Source organism: Haemaphysalis longicornis, unplaced genomic scaffold (assembly GCF_048455015.1).
Source record: "Haemaphysalis longicornis isolate Haplotype H1 unplaced genomic scaffold, Haemaphysalis longicornis Haplotype H1 scaffold_5, whole genome shotgun sequence".
NCBI lineage: Eukaryota > Metazoa > Arthropoda > Arachnida > Ixodida > Ixodidae > Haemaphysalis > Haemaphysalis longicornis.
Genome location: NW_027526385.1, coordinates 52,172,293 through 52,185,513, shown reverse-complemented (window position 1 = coordinate 52,185,513; position 13,221 = coordinate 52,172,293). Strand labels below are relative to the sequence as shown.

At 45.2% G+C, this 13,221-nt stretch overlaps 1 protein-coding gene and 1 non-coding gene across 3 annotated transcripts in view; one reads left to right on the top strand and one right to left on the bottom strand.

Moving 5' to 3' along the window:
• LOC144138214 (poly(A)-specific ribonuclease PARN-like) overlaps window positions 1-12,605 on the bottom strand; it is an 81,276-nt gene extending 68,671 nt beyond the window's left edge. For both annotated transcript variants that reach the window (XM_077670400.1, XM_077670401.1), the window contains exons 1-5: window positions 12,453-12,605; window positions 12,252-12,329; window positions 12,111-12,178; window positions 7,085-7,152; window positions 5,627-5,708 (exon numbers count right to left, since the gene is read on the bottom strand). In XM_077670400.1, coding sequence (XP_077526526.1) covers window positions 5,627-5,708; window positions 7,085-7,152; window positions 12,111-12,178; window positions 12,252-12,329; window positions 12,453-12,471 — 315 coding nt within the window. In that variant the 5' untranslated portion in view covers window positions 12,472-12,605. The remainder of the gene's footprint in view (window positions 1-5,626; window positions 5,709-7,084; window positions 7,153-12,110; window positions 12,179-12,251; window positions 12,330-12,452) is intronic.
• Window positions 12,606-12,777: 172 nt separating this feature from the next.
• Trnap-agg (transfer RNA proline (anticodon AGG)) lies at window positions 12,778-12,849 on the top strand. Its single transcript has one exon. It is a non-coding gene; the product is annotated as a tRNA-Pro (tRNA).
• The last annotated feature ends 372 nt before the right edge of the window (window positions 12,850-13,221 follow it).

The following is a 13,221-nucleotide window of genomic DNA, read 5'->3' as shown; positions in this document are numbered from 1 at the left end:
CAGACAAGCACTTTCAGTGCGCTACAAACTGCAAACTTATATCTGCTAAGGAAGATCAACCAAGCAACAAACAAATATGCAGGCCTTGTGTATCCTCAGGTTGCCTTTAAAAAATTCAAGGGTTCTTGCGGGTTTGTAAAAAAATTTCCCGACTTCCAAGGCCTCTACAACAAGCTTTTCAAAATCAATGGTTTACGAGGAGCCGCGCGCGTGCTCAATTATTAGTCAACGCATGAACTTCCTTGCAAACAGAGGTGTGATCATGCCATGATGTTTCCTTAGAAGGAAAGCACGTGATAACATACAGCAATGAACTGATAACAGCGCCAGAAAAAAGGCGTCGAATTCTATGCCTTCCTTGCGCGCATTTTGAACAAGTCCCTCACCTACGACATAAGGACTTAAAGGGCCCCTGAGATGGGGTTTCTGGGGGGGTCGATGGTATCGGAGCGCAACGGCTATTTCTTGAACTAATCGTGACGTGTTAGTGCGCTCTTGATTTAATCAATTTTTTACGAGCGTAAAAACATCAGAAAGCTACAAAAAACATCTTTTGTGAGTGTGCGTTTACACAGTCACACATATTTGTTTTATACCGGAGTGTAAAGCACTAGCCCACTGGGCCGAACCGAGCTTGACGCTCCTCCGTTCTCGGCGGAAGGATACAGTGAGCGCAGGAGCAACGACGCTTGCAGCGTGATCGCTCAGCGCTCCGTGTCTGGTGTAAGAGTATCATCAGTTTTCTTTGCATTTGCTTTCTTGGACGCTGTACCCGAAAGGACTCTTTGCACCATCTGCGTTTCGAGCGTAGCTTCGACGTTGTTTCAGTTATGAGGTGGTAACGAACGGCGCGCCAAGGGAGTGCCGTGCCGACGACGAAGGCGGAGCTCGGCACGCAGCGCTTGGACGACGCCGGGCACTGCTCGTGATCACGAGGCGCACGCTCAAGTGCGCTCACGCGGGCTGAATAAATCAGTTCAAGCCCAAACGCTGTTGCAGCTGATTCTCTGCGCCGGTTGCGACGAGGGGAAGAGCATGCGCATCCCCTAACGACAACTCCTGCCAAAGAGTTTCATTTCATTGCTTCCCATCAAGTCATGATCGCAGGAAAGTGTGGTTTGTTGCACCGGCCTTCTGAATGAACCTGTTGCCTAGTGTCCTTCGCGCGCTTTACCGTTTACCGTGTTAAATGAAGCAAGAGTACCCGTTTGCCGCTGAAAACAAAAAGATTGCACCACTCTGCGGTTTCTGCATTCCGGCTTACGTGCTCTGCCAAGTAGCGACATCTGGCGAATTTGTCTCAAAGCAAATGACACAAAAGTTTGTTGCCCAGAACTGTTCGCTTACACTTGAAATAGCTTGAATCTTGGACGTTTTAGATTGAACTCTCGCAATACAATAATTTTCTTTTAAAAGAGCCGTATACTTCTGCTGTAGAGCTTAAAAAATAGAAAACCTGACGTTGACGCCGCCATCTAGTGTGAACAATTAGGACCAAGTATTGTATTAACCAGAATTCACGCCTCCGCGAAATATTTCGATATAAAATGAGTAAGATATATTGTAATGATTCCGCAGTTACCTATGTTGCCTTGCGCAACACGTTTTTAAAAGCATAAAAGAGCTATGCTAGTTCATAAAGGCACCTGAACCATTGGCAGCGTGGGAGGCTGGAGTAGGGGCGGAGATTTTGCTCACTCTTTCTTGAAAAAATTGTCATTTATTGTGCTCCTGATCATGTAGCAAGAATGTAGTAAACAACATCAACTAAGATTGCTTGCATGAAGCGCAGAGCACAGCGCATTTGCTGTGCCGTAAAGTTCCGGAAGAACGCCCATCCAAATTTAAGTACAGTGATATCAAGTGAAAAATACGAGATGGGCGAACTTTCGGGTCAGGTGCGAAAAACTACGAAAAGGTGGCCGCACCACCAACCAAAACTGCGGAGATGTCAAGAAAAAATTCGAGACGGGCAAACTTCCGGGTCAAGCGTGGAAAGGACGAATAAGTGACCGCATCTACACATGAAGAGATGATTCAGGTTTGTTTTGTTCACTCATCGGCGCTAAAGCCATCGATTTTACGGGGTGGGCGCGTCCTTCAGTAAATTGAATATTTCACCCGTAAAAGTAGGTGGACGATGTTTCGAGGGAGGGCGTTCTCTGAAAACTTTATGGTAATCTAATCGAGACGTGAGCGTACATTTCGCAGGCGCAGGGAGCTCGCTGTTCTAATTCTAACCGCTGTATCGTTATGTAGCGACGGTAAAAATAAGTTACCGTTCACGGAAACTCTCGCGCATGCAAGGTTGACTTCCGCAATCACCAGTACCTCCTGCTCAAAGTCCGTAAGGACTGAAAATGTAGCTTAAAAAAAGAGGCCGTCGTCGTCTCATGTGCAACCCACTCGCTGAAGTAACCATGGTAACGACGACACTGTAAACCAACGACCGCCGCCGTCAAAAATCGCGGACATTCCGGCGGCCAACCATGAAATGAGTGCTTCGCCTCGGACGAGGTCGGACTATGTCGTCATCGCAAGCCGCCGAGCCAACAAATAGTTCGGTCTCGTCGGGGTAATAACTTTTGTTAGCGTGAGCGAATATGCTTACTATTTTTGGACTTGTTTCTACAAGAACTATAGAGTAGTTTTCTGACACAAACAAAGACACTTTGAAATCCATGTCAGGGCCCCTTTAAAGGAGCCATGAAAACAAAAAACAAGTTTGGTTCATTAGAAAGGCTGCTTTGTCCTGAAAAAAATGACACCGATTTCACCGCAAACCTCCAAAAAATAATGCAGATATTATAGAAAACGTGTGGAGCTGTGGCGACTCGCTAGCTCGTTTCCAGCAATTTTTCAATGGCGTCACAGAATCTTGTTCGGGCGATTGACGGCGGCCGAACTAATCAATCGCCAGGACACATGACTGGACGATTGTAGTGGGGCCACTGTTTCCGTTTGATCGAATCACTCGAATGCTACCGTGCACCTAACCCCCTGAAAATTATGTTTTTAGTGCTGGCCCATACGACGTCACTCGTGCTGATAACAGTCACTGTGGTGCGAAATTTGAAAGTCCTTAAGTATTTCTTGCGTTTTCATCCGTTAAACAACGTCTTTCGTGGACGGAATGAAGCTGAGTGTGGTACAAAAGTCTAACACTTTAAAGTTAAAACAAAGTTGTATTTTCTCTTCATGGACCCTTTAAGGGGGGGGGCACTGCTCTTAAAACAGCTTACTGTGATTGTTAAGCGAACTCTGTGAAACTTGTCAGTCTTGCTGCTTTTTCCCACTGACTTCAAATATGCCATTATTCTTTGAGTAAGTCAATTCGTTACCAAGATAATTAGAGATAGATAGCCATAAAACTGTAATCTTCATATTTTCCGATACTCTGAACCCTCGGTGAGTGCAATAAGAGAATCGCTTTTTTAAGTGCGAATGCACTTCTTAAGCGACCCTGAATCACGCGTCCACCGCCGTCTGTCCATCCGCACCACATACCCACTTAGGGCGATTGGCCAAGAAGAGTTTTTAAGTGCGAAAGCGACCCCACCACATACCCACTTAGGGCGATTGGCCAAGAAGAGTTCCTTCGCTACCCATTCGGCATATCTTCGTGATACTAACCACTTCCTACGGGAAATTAACAACATAAAAATCCCTGATGGCGCCTTCCTTGTAACTATAGATGTAACTTCTCTGTACACAAATATACCTCACCGAGATGGGATTGAAGCCCTGGTTGAATCCTATAACATACATCGGGATCACGAGGCGCCAAGCCCACAAGCCATTGAAACTTTGACCAGGCTAGTGTGGAATTAAATAGCTTTTAATTCCACAATCAGTATTATCTTAAGCGACCCTGAATCACGCGTCCACCGCCGTCCGTCCGTCCGCACCACATACCCACTTAGGGCGATTGGCCAAGAAGAGTTTTTAAGTGCGAAAGCGACCCCACCACATACCCACTTAGGGCGATTGGCCAAGAAGAGTTCCTTCGCATCACCCGTGCATTCGCACTTCCCCATGCTCCCCTTCGGGGAAATGCGGGTGAATTTTTTGATGCACCGCTTGGGACTAATTTTACAGCTCATTAAACTTGGATAGCACCGGTGGCAAGGAACCATTTCGAATGCCCATTTCAAACACCAAAGTTTAATGAGTTGTAAAATTAGTTCCAAGCGGTGCATCAAAAAACCGATTCTTTTATTGCACTCACCAGGTTCATAGTATTGGAACATATAAAGATGACAGTTTTATGACCAACACAGTTTTGTCTATTGTTCCTCCAAAACAGGCTAATTATCTCTAATTACCTTGGCAACTAATTGACTGACTCAAAAAATAATGCCATTTTTGAAATCAGTGGAGAAAAAGCAGCCGGACTGACAAGTTCCACAGAGTTTACTTAAAAATTAAAAGAAATTGTTTTAAGAGCAGTGTCCCCCTTAAAGCCACTTCAATTTGCAAATTAGGAACTACGGCTGCAGGCCGATGCGAGCATGCATCTAGTATGCTAGTTTTTTCTCGTATCTGCACTACTTCCGTTTTGGCCATTCCCATCAAAGGTGAACAGCTGAAGTACATACTGTATTTTCCGGTGTATAAGTCGTGTTTTTTAATTTTTTGTTGGTGCGTCTTATCCACCCGTGCAACTTCTGTATGAAATAAATCCGGTTCGTGGAAAGGGTGCCTGTGTGCTGCATGATGTCAGCGCTTTGATTGTTAGCGAGTCGGAGGAAGAAGGCTTCAATGGTTTTGCCAAAACGACGTCTGCAAGTACATGCCATCTGTGTGTATCAATAAACCCTTTTTGAGAAGTTAGTTCAGTCTAGACTTTGGATGGTATATGCGTGTGCCTAGCACTGCTTACCGGGGGATGTGTTAAAAGGCGGTGGCCGCCGCAACCATGCATTTTCACCGCACTTTCTAACAAATTGACCCTCTATGAGTTTACCTAATTCACAAATGCGTTTTGTATACCGGCGCGTCTTATACACTGGTGCGACTTATATACATTTTTTTTTTTTGCAAAAACTCATTTCGAGGGGGGTTGACTTATACAAAGATGCGACTTATAGACCGGAAAATACGGTAGTAGTTTGGAGCAACTAGTTTGTAGCCAGCTATCAAAGCAAAAGCAATTTTGATCACATCGTGGCCTTGATTAGGGATTACTGCAAGGCGTTAATCATTTGGGGAAATTTTGCTCGATCAGCAAAACTTCGCAAATTTTGGCAGAGAAATGCCTTTCATTAACCCAATTTTTGCAGTCGCCACTCAGCGGAAGAACCGTAGAGCATTTGAAATCGTACCCTAAGATCAGACACCCCAATTGAATTCCATAATAAGGAACACTGTCAAAACAATGGTTATACCAGCTATCATATTCTGCAATAAAAGGACAAGCTGTCAGAACGTGGATCACCACCTTTTAAGAGACGAAATAGCCTACTTATATTCAACAATAGAAGAACAAACTGTCAATACACAAATTATTGACCGCCAAATTCCTCAACAAAACGAACAAGCTGTCAAACCGCAAGTGACCAGCTTCTACCCTAAACCAAAACATGATAACAGCCTACAATAAAAGAACAAGCAATGAAAAACATGCCTGGCATTGGAAGACCCGGTCCGGCGCTCCTCGAATGGTCTGTTTCGGGAAAGTGTAGACGTTGAATGCCTTGTACTCATACCTAGAAATGAAAACACAAAACCACAGAGCTGGTTCCAACACTGCAGACATCAGACTCAAAGTGCAGTGTTAACATTTACAGACTATGGCAACTGCCTTTTCACCCTGTAAGGTTCTCCATGCAAATACAAAAAGAACCCCTTAATTCCCTCGATTTTGTAATGTGAGCTGAAATTCCTGAGTGTGGGCATCGCTGACATCTACCACATCTGAGTGAGGCCCTAAAATCGAAGAATAAATGCAAGTTAAAAGAGCCCCCGTAAACTGCTAGTAGGATTCATTAAGAATGAACTCGAAGGGCCAGTGAAAATTTATTCGTATTATCAGAAATCCGTCTTGAGAAGAATGCTATTTGCCTTGTGCATTTTAGAGGAGAGCAAAAGTGTTGTTTGGCTTAACCACTGCATCTGTCTTAGCCGACTTCGTCTTGGGAAAGACACTGCTCTTAAAACAGCTCCTTCTAATTTTTAAGTAAACTCTGTGAAACTTGCCAGTCTTGCTGCTTTCTTTCCACTCATTTCAAATATGTCATTTTTTTAGTCAGTCAATTAGTTACCAAGATATTTAGAGATAATTATTTTTGGAGGAACAATAGACAAAACGGTGTTAGCCATAAAACTGAAACTGCAATCTCTATAGTTTCCAGTACTATGAACCCTGATGAATGCAATAAGAGAATTGGTTTTTTTGATGCACTGTTTGGAACTAATTTTACAGCTCATTTAAACCTTGGTGGCACCAGTGGCAAGGAATCAATTTGAGTGCCCATTTCAAACACCAAGGTTTAATGAGCTGTAAAATTAGTTCCAAGCAGTGCATCAGAAAACTGATTCTCTTATTGCATTCAGCCGGGTTCATAGTATTGGAAAATATAAAGAGTACAGTTTTATGACCAACGCTGTTTTGTCTATTGTTTGACCGAAATGGCTAATTATCTATAATTATCTTGGGAACTAATAGACGAACTTAAAGAATAATGGCATGTTCGAAATCAGTGGGGAAAAAGCAGCAAGACTGACAAGTTTCACAAAGTTTACTTGAAAATTAAAAGAACTTGTTTTAAGAGCAGTGTCCCCCCTCAACCACCACCCGACATATCTATGTGTGTACTCACCGAGACCACTCATTCACAATAAAAGAAATTCCCGCATGTAGCCGTCTTAAATTCATCTCCGTTTTTACCCTGTTAGGCACTAAAATTGGCTTCCATATGACATCATGGCAATAATACGTAAACAACAGTTTCTTACAGTTTCACACCTTCAAGTTTTGAACGTTTAGAGCTCCACTTGTGTCATAATTCACTGCAAGCAATGTGATCTTTTGACCTTTTTATTCTGTGCCATTCCAGACTCACCCGCTGAATTCTCAACTCACCCATGTTTTTCTTTGACGAACTTAAACGCGCACAGGCCCACTTGCACCACCAGAAATCCCTGGGCCGTCTGGAAAAGTGAGAATGAGATCGCGCGTCAATAAGAAAATTCTGCGTCTCAAGACACATCGGACGTACTAGTATCACTAGATAAGGTTGCAGAGTATCACCACTTTTGTCTCCTATTGTTCCAAGCCGCTGCCACGATTATTGGTCCGATCGCATCACGTGACACTTGTTCACACTGCGACGGCTCATGGGCACCGCCATTTTGTTGCTTATGCGTTTTAGTCGGTCAACTCTGGTAGGCTTAGCTTGTCCTCCCTGCTCTGCGGCTGCGCATGACTGACGTCGTTCCGAACGCGAATCAAAGATAACGCGTTTCACAGCATTTCAGCAGCAGAAGTGTGTCCGAAAATGCCGTTTTGCTGCATCTTCGGCGGTGTTGTTAACAAACAACCTGGCTGAAGTTAGTGGCGAGGCCAAAGAAGCGGCAATCTCGCAACACTGATACACACCAAAATGGCCGCCGTTGCTTACTTGCGTGCCTTAGTGGCAGTACTCTGATAACTCATCCAGTGACACTATGATGTACTGGTGCGCAGTTGCTAAAGTATGTATGTATGTATGTATGTATTTATTGCACAAAAGAAAGAAAGGAAGGTCCACCAACAGGCGTAAATTGTGTCGCCTAGGGGCGGACACCAGAACGCCTGCTGGTGTAGGGGAGGTGGGATAGGGAGGAAAGAGTACATAGGAATAGGGGGATAGGGTAGAGGGCTTACATAAATATATAACACATGGGCAAGAATAACATATACACAACGTTAGGTGAAAGAAAAAAAAAAAACAAAAAAAAAACGAAACACTAGACAAATTAAGAAATATCAAAATACAGGACACGAAGGAGTAGCAAAAAGGACACCTGCACGCTTACACATGCACACACACACAAATACACACACAGGAATTCTACACTAACAGCTACACTCCACTGCGACCCGGGCAGTTACGTAAAGTTGTAGCTTAGTGCGTTCAAGAGCCCCGAGGCCCCTAGGTATACTCCCAGGGCCTCGAGCACTTTGTCCTGCTCCCTGGCACTTCCTCGGGGCCAAAGCAGTTTTTTGAGCGGCCGCACCCCTCGGAGCATGGCCAGAAGCTCCACCCGCTCTGCCACAAACTTGGGACACTCGAACAGTACATGCAGCAGGGACTGCACGGGCGCTCGGCAGTGAGCGCAGGCAGGACTGGCCCGTGGCCAAGCCCCAGTCGGTGCTTGGCCACGGAAAAAAAAAATGCAACTTCGTTTGTTCTGGAAGAACTGGCCTTCCATAACTTACGCAGCTTCATTCCAGGCACGAAAGACAATTTTAAAACCAAAAAACGCAAGGAGTACTGCAAAATTTTCAAATTTCCCGCTACAGTGACGCGATATTGGCAGGAGTGATGTACTCGGAGGCGGCACTACAAACAATTATCAGTGTCTTAACTGCACCTTAGCATTCGAGTGGTATAATCTAACAAATCAAAAGGCCCCCCACCTCCTAAGATTTCCGAGTCATGTCGGCGGTTGCCAATTGAACAAACAATATTCTGCGATGACTGAGAAAAGATGAAAATTGGTGTCATTGTTACCGAGACAAAGCAGTCTTTTTAATGAAACAAACTTTCACTTTGTCTCCGTGGCCCCTTTAACAATAGGTCGGACATTGGGCATGCTATACTGCGCGCATTTTATGGACAAATTGCACATTCCCGCAAATACAATTTCCGTATGAAACGCCAAACCCAAGCAATGAAGCCAGTAGCCGCCCCCTTAAAGGTAAAGTGAAGGTTGTTGAACTGAGCTCAGCGACACGTCCTAATGACAAGTTCTTTTCGTGCTGGAAGTCTAATATTGATCCACGTGGTTTAAAACGCATGAAAATTTGTATGCCTGGCCAATATTTACCACAATGGCCCGGAAAAAGTTGCTGGTTGTTGGCTGAAGTGCCGAAGACGTCGTGCTCAAAGTTTAAATAGTGTCAACCCTTCCGGGGCACACATCAAAGGAACATAATTTTGGATTATTTCCTAATATCCAAACAGCGGCAATAAGATGGATATGATATACTAAAAGATTTGAAGGGGCCACGCAGACAAAACACAAGTTTGGTTCATTAGAAAGATTGCCTCGTTAGAATCCTACTGACACCATTATTAACGCACACTTCGCTCAAATAAGCTGTATAATTAGGAAAAAAAGGGAATGGCCATGCAACCCACTAGCTCATTTCCCGTAACAGAACCTATGATATCATATGCCCAGATGTGCAATTGGCTGAGGCCGGCAAAAGGAAACGCAGATTAGGCACGGCTTAAGCTGCCGAACGAGCTATTTAACCTCAAATGTAATGCGCATTCATTTTACAGCAGTAAGAATGGTTACAGCAGTAAGAATGGTGGGGTAAACAATGGAAGTTACGAAAACACACGTAAACATTGAAGTGCCGATGCACACTGTTGTTGGTACTGAGTGCACTACGCTTGGTTTAGCTGCACACCTGTTCGCCGCTCTCGAGTTGTCCTATGCCCGTTCTACATGTTGCGTTTTTCGTCTGCGAATTCGGTGGAACGAACATTCGCACTTGCGAAGTTCACGATGCCTGGAAATGTCGTCTACATGGCCTGCGGCCGTTACGACCGTCGCATTTCAGAGGAACATTGTTTGCAGACCGAATAAAGTCTGCTGTGAGCAAAGCTTGTTGTGATTAAAAAAAAAAAAAGGTTTTATTTTACTTTCTGGGCAAGTTGTTTCAGACTGTTTTGCAATAAATATGAATTTATCTGAGGTTTCATACTACAATCGCCATTTATTTATCAATATACGCACACATAGCAGAGAAGACAAACACGGCAAGAAACCTTGGGTTCGCTTGTTGTGCGCGCCTATCACACCTCGGTTTACCTCGGCCGGTTCTTCTTGGGTTTTCCCCTATTTGTTCCCTGCTGTGATATCCGCCACTTGTGCGGATACCGATTAGGCATTCGTTGAAAATGGCGTGCAACATTGTGTTGTGAACACCTGGGCGTCTGTTTCAGTGCACCCGCGCTTACGCTGCGCGTATACAAGCAACGCCATCTGGTTGCTAAGTGTGCAGATGGTGATGCCATGACGTTCACCTAGCCGTATTCCTATTGGCTGCAGGTCTGGCCCCTCTACACTGCATGAGCGGTGTTTGTGGGGGATGCTCGACCGTTCCAAACATTTCGCACTTTGCCGCAGCAACGAAAAAAGTTCGTTTTGCTGCACAAGTGGCACCGAATCTGCGAATTCGCAAGGGAAAATTGCACCATGTAGAACGGGCTTTACGCCACACTGGCCGATTGGCGCAAGCGACGTTGTCTTACGTGACCCTGTTTGTCGATCATACCCCAATTTTCATAAAACAATTACTTTCCACTGTAACAAAAACAAGCCAGGTGCAAATACAGTCAAAAACAAAGCAACGGCGGACAACGCTCCGTGGCTGAGTATGGTAGTGCCATCTGGGAGGTGTTACGAATCGGCCAACGCCACGTGTTTTCCCGCATCAGCTTCCACGTGCGAAGCCATGACGTTCGCCACACCCTTCAGGTGCCAGCGCGTCGGTGAGTCACGCCTTGACATCCCCGGCTCAGACGCTTCGCTATCGGCGCGATCAACATTCGATAGCGCGGCCCCGGCACCTTTCAAGGACACTCTCTTCCCTCTCTCGGACGCCACGTGCGGCGAGGCTATGAATGACTCACGAACTGTGGAAAGAGCGTTATGTGTGTCTGTGATGTTCGTGGCGTGTTACTCTTGGGGGCGTTTGACCTTTGTTGCTTTTGGGTATAAATAGAAGCAGCACAAACGCTGAAATTCATTCCTGTCTGAGCAGCGAATCCATGCGGTCGCTCTGCTCGAGTCCTGTATTGTAACCTCGCCCGTCAGGGCATTGTATGTTTTTTTGGCTTCGGCTCACCTCTCGCTATGAAGTAAACAGTTACGTTATCCTACTGCTCTGGACTTCTCTTCGGCTGCAACAGCGGCTGGCCGCTCGCATCATACACGCTACCCCTCGTATGTCGGAGGCCACGGAGAACGGATCGAGTGCCCCCGCCCGGTCGCAACAGAGGACTGACGGCAAACAAGGCTGCACAACCCAATGATGCACTTGAAGTTCATTTGAATACCCGCTCTTGTCACTTCATGGCAGACGTCCCCAAAACAGACGATTTGGCGGGAGAAGCAAAATTTTAACCTAAAATGATTAATTTCTCAGTGAATACGGCATCGTTTGCTGCCAGACAAGCGCTTGGGGATCTATAAAACACGGAATCCTTCGAATATTTTTTCTGCATGGCCCCTTTAAGTTTCTGGACATGTATTTTATGACAATACGACTACACTGTCTAAACTGAGATTTAATTATGCTCCAACCAAAACATAGACAAAAACCCGACGTTTCGAAGCCAGCTCGGCTTCTTCTTCAGGGGTGACTGGGGCCACGCTGCAGCTGCGTCTTATAGCCTTTCACCTTTGCTGGGCTCGCACAAAGCCCTTCGCTAGGACACTGAACAAACATAGAACGTTGGAAATAATCTGAACAACATGAACGAATATGAATATTCTGCAGTGTGTCCTTAATAAGAAGCGAGAACACTACACGCAGGAACAGTTTTTTTTTTTCCACGACGTAACAGAATTGTAAATCTATGTAAACAAATTAATCTTTGGTTGCTTCAAATCCTAGACCCTGCTCGGCAATTTTGCGAGGATTATTTTCCCTTTGCCCGACGTTGCGCCGCATGTGAACTATAAGAATGGTCGTGCACGGCGCATCGAATGCTCGACGCACCTCAACACAAAAACAAAACACGAAGAAAGAATGAAAGCGATCAATCGTCATGTTTTGAAAATGAGCCTCATCTGGCTCGCACAATCACAGGAAGCGAAAACAACTTTAGCGTGATGATACAGGCCGCTGGGGAAGCGCGAGAGATGAGGGGAAAAAAAATACGAACCTCTCTTAGTTTCTCGTACCTCTCTTCTGGAATGTCGAAAGCGTGGAGCACTTTCTCAGACTGCAGACCTGGGAGACGCAAGTAAAACATGTTGTAAGCTCCGCCTGAAAGATTTGAGCATTGTATGGCAATAGGGCTTGCCTGTAAATTCGCAGTCCATGGCGAGGAACGAAGCGTCGTTGATGGCAGCCTCGAGCACACCGTACTGCTGTTGGAAATCTGCGATTGCGAGAAAGCCGGCATTTGGGGGGGAACGGGTGTTTGTGATGTATCCGACGCTGGTCGCGAATTTGTGATGCGGCCGGTTTTAGAAGCGCGGACAGCATGCAACGGCCTACTTACTTTCTGACGTAATCTCCATGTTTGAAAGCAGGACGGCGATGTTTTAACGAACGAACTATTCCCGGCGTTGCTGTATTCTGCGCTTCTCCAGGCTACCGTGGCTTCCAAGCGTTTCAGGCGGCCGCCATTTTTTGACTTTCAGAAACTCTCTCGTGCAATGTAAAATATAAAAGCGCTCCAGTAATACAAGTTTAAAATACTGGCGTAAAAATTGTTCTGTAACGAGATATAAGAATAGTAAAAATTTTCTAAAAACAAATCCATCACAGGCGCAAGACAACGTGGTAAAATATTAAATTTAATTTTAGCGCGAGCTAAGGACGTCGGCTCGTTGGTCTAGGGGTATGATTCTCGCTTAGGGTGCGAGAGGTCCCGGGTTCAAATCCCGGACGAGCCCATTTTTTTTTTAATGTTTGGAACGAGTCAGTTATGGCAGCAGCGCCGTTACTTAGGGCTTTGCTATGGTTAGGGCCATGAACACCGAAGGAATGTTTTTCTGGAAAATAGCAAACCGTGTCGAATGCTTTTAATTTCCGCGCTTCAAAGCCAGCCATCAGCGGCGATATGACTTTCGTGACGTTATACAAGCGCAAAGAACGCCACATCCTGGGGAACGCTCAGACGGGAATACGTTTTGAGCCTGAGCAACGCCTCCTTTCGGGCATGAGTAGACCTGTGATAGTTGACTCGGTGTATGTAACAGCTATTCAGATCATTGAATTAAAACAATTTTTTTTTAATTCATTTCAGAGTAATAAACCTTTGGTTC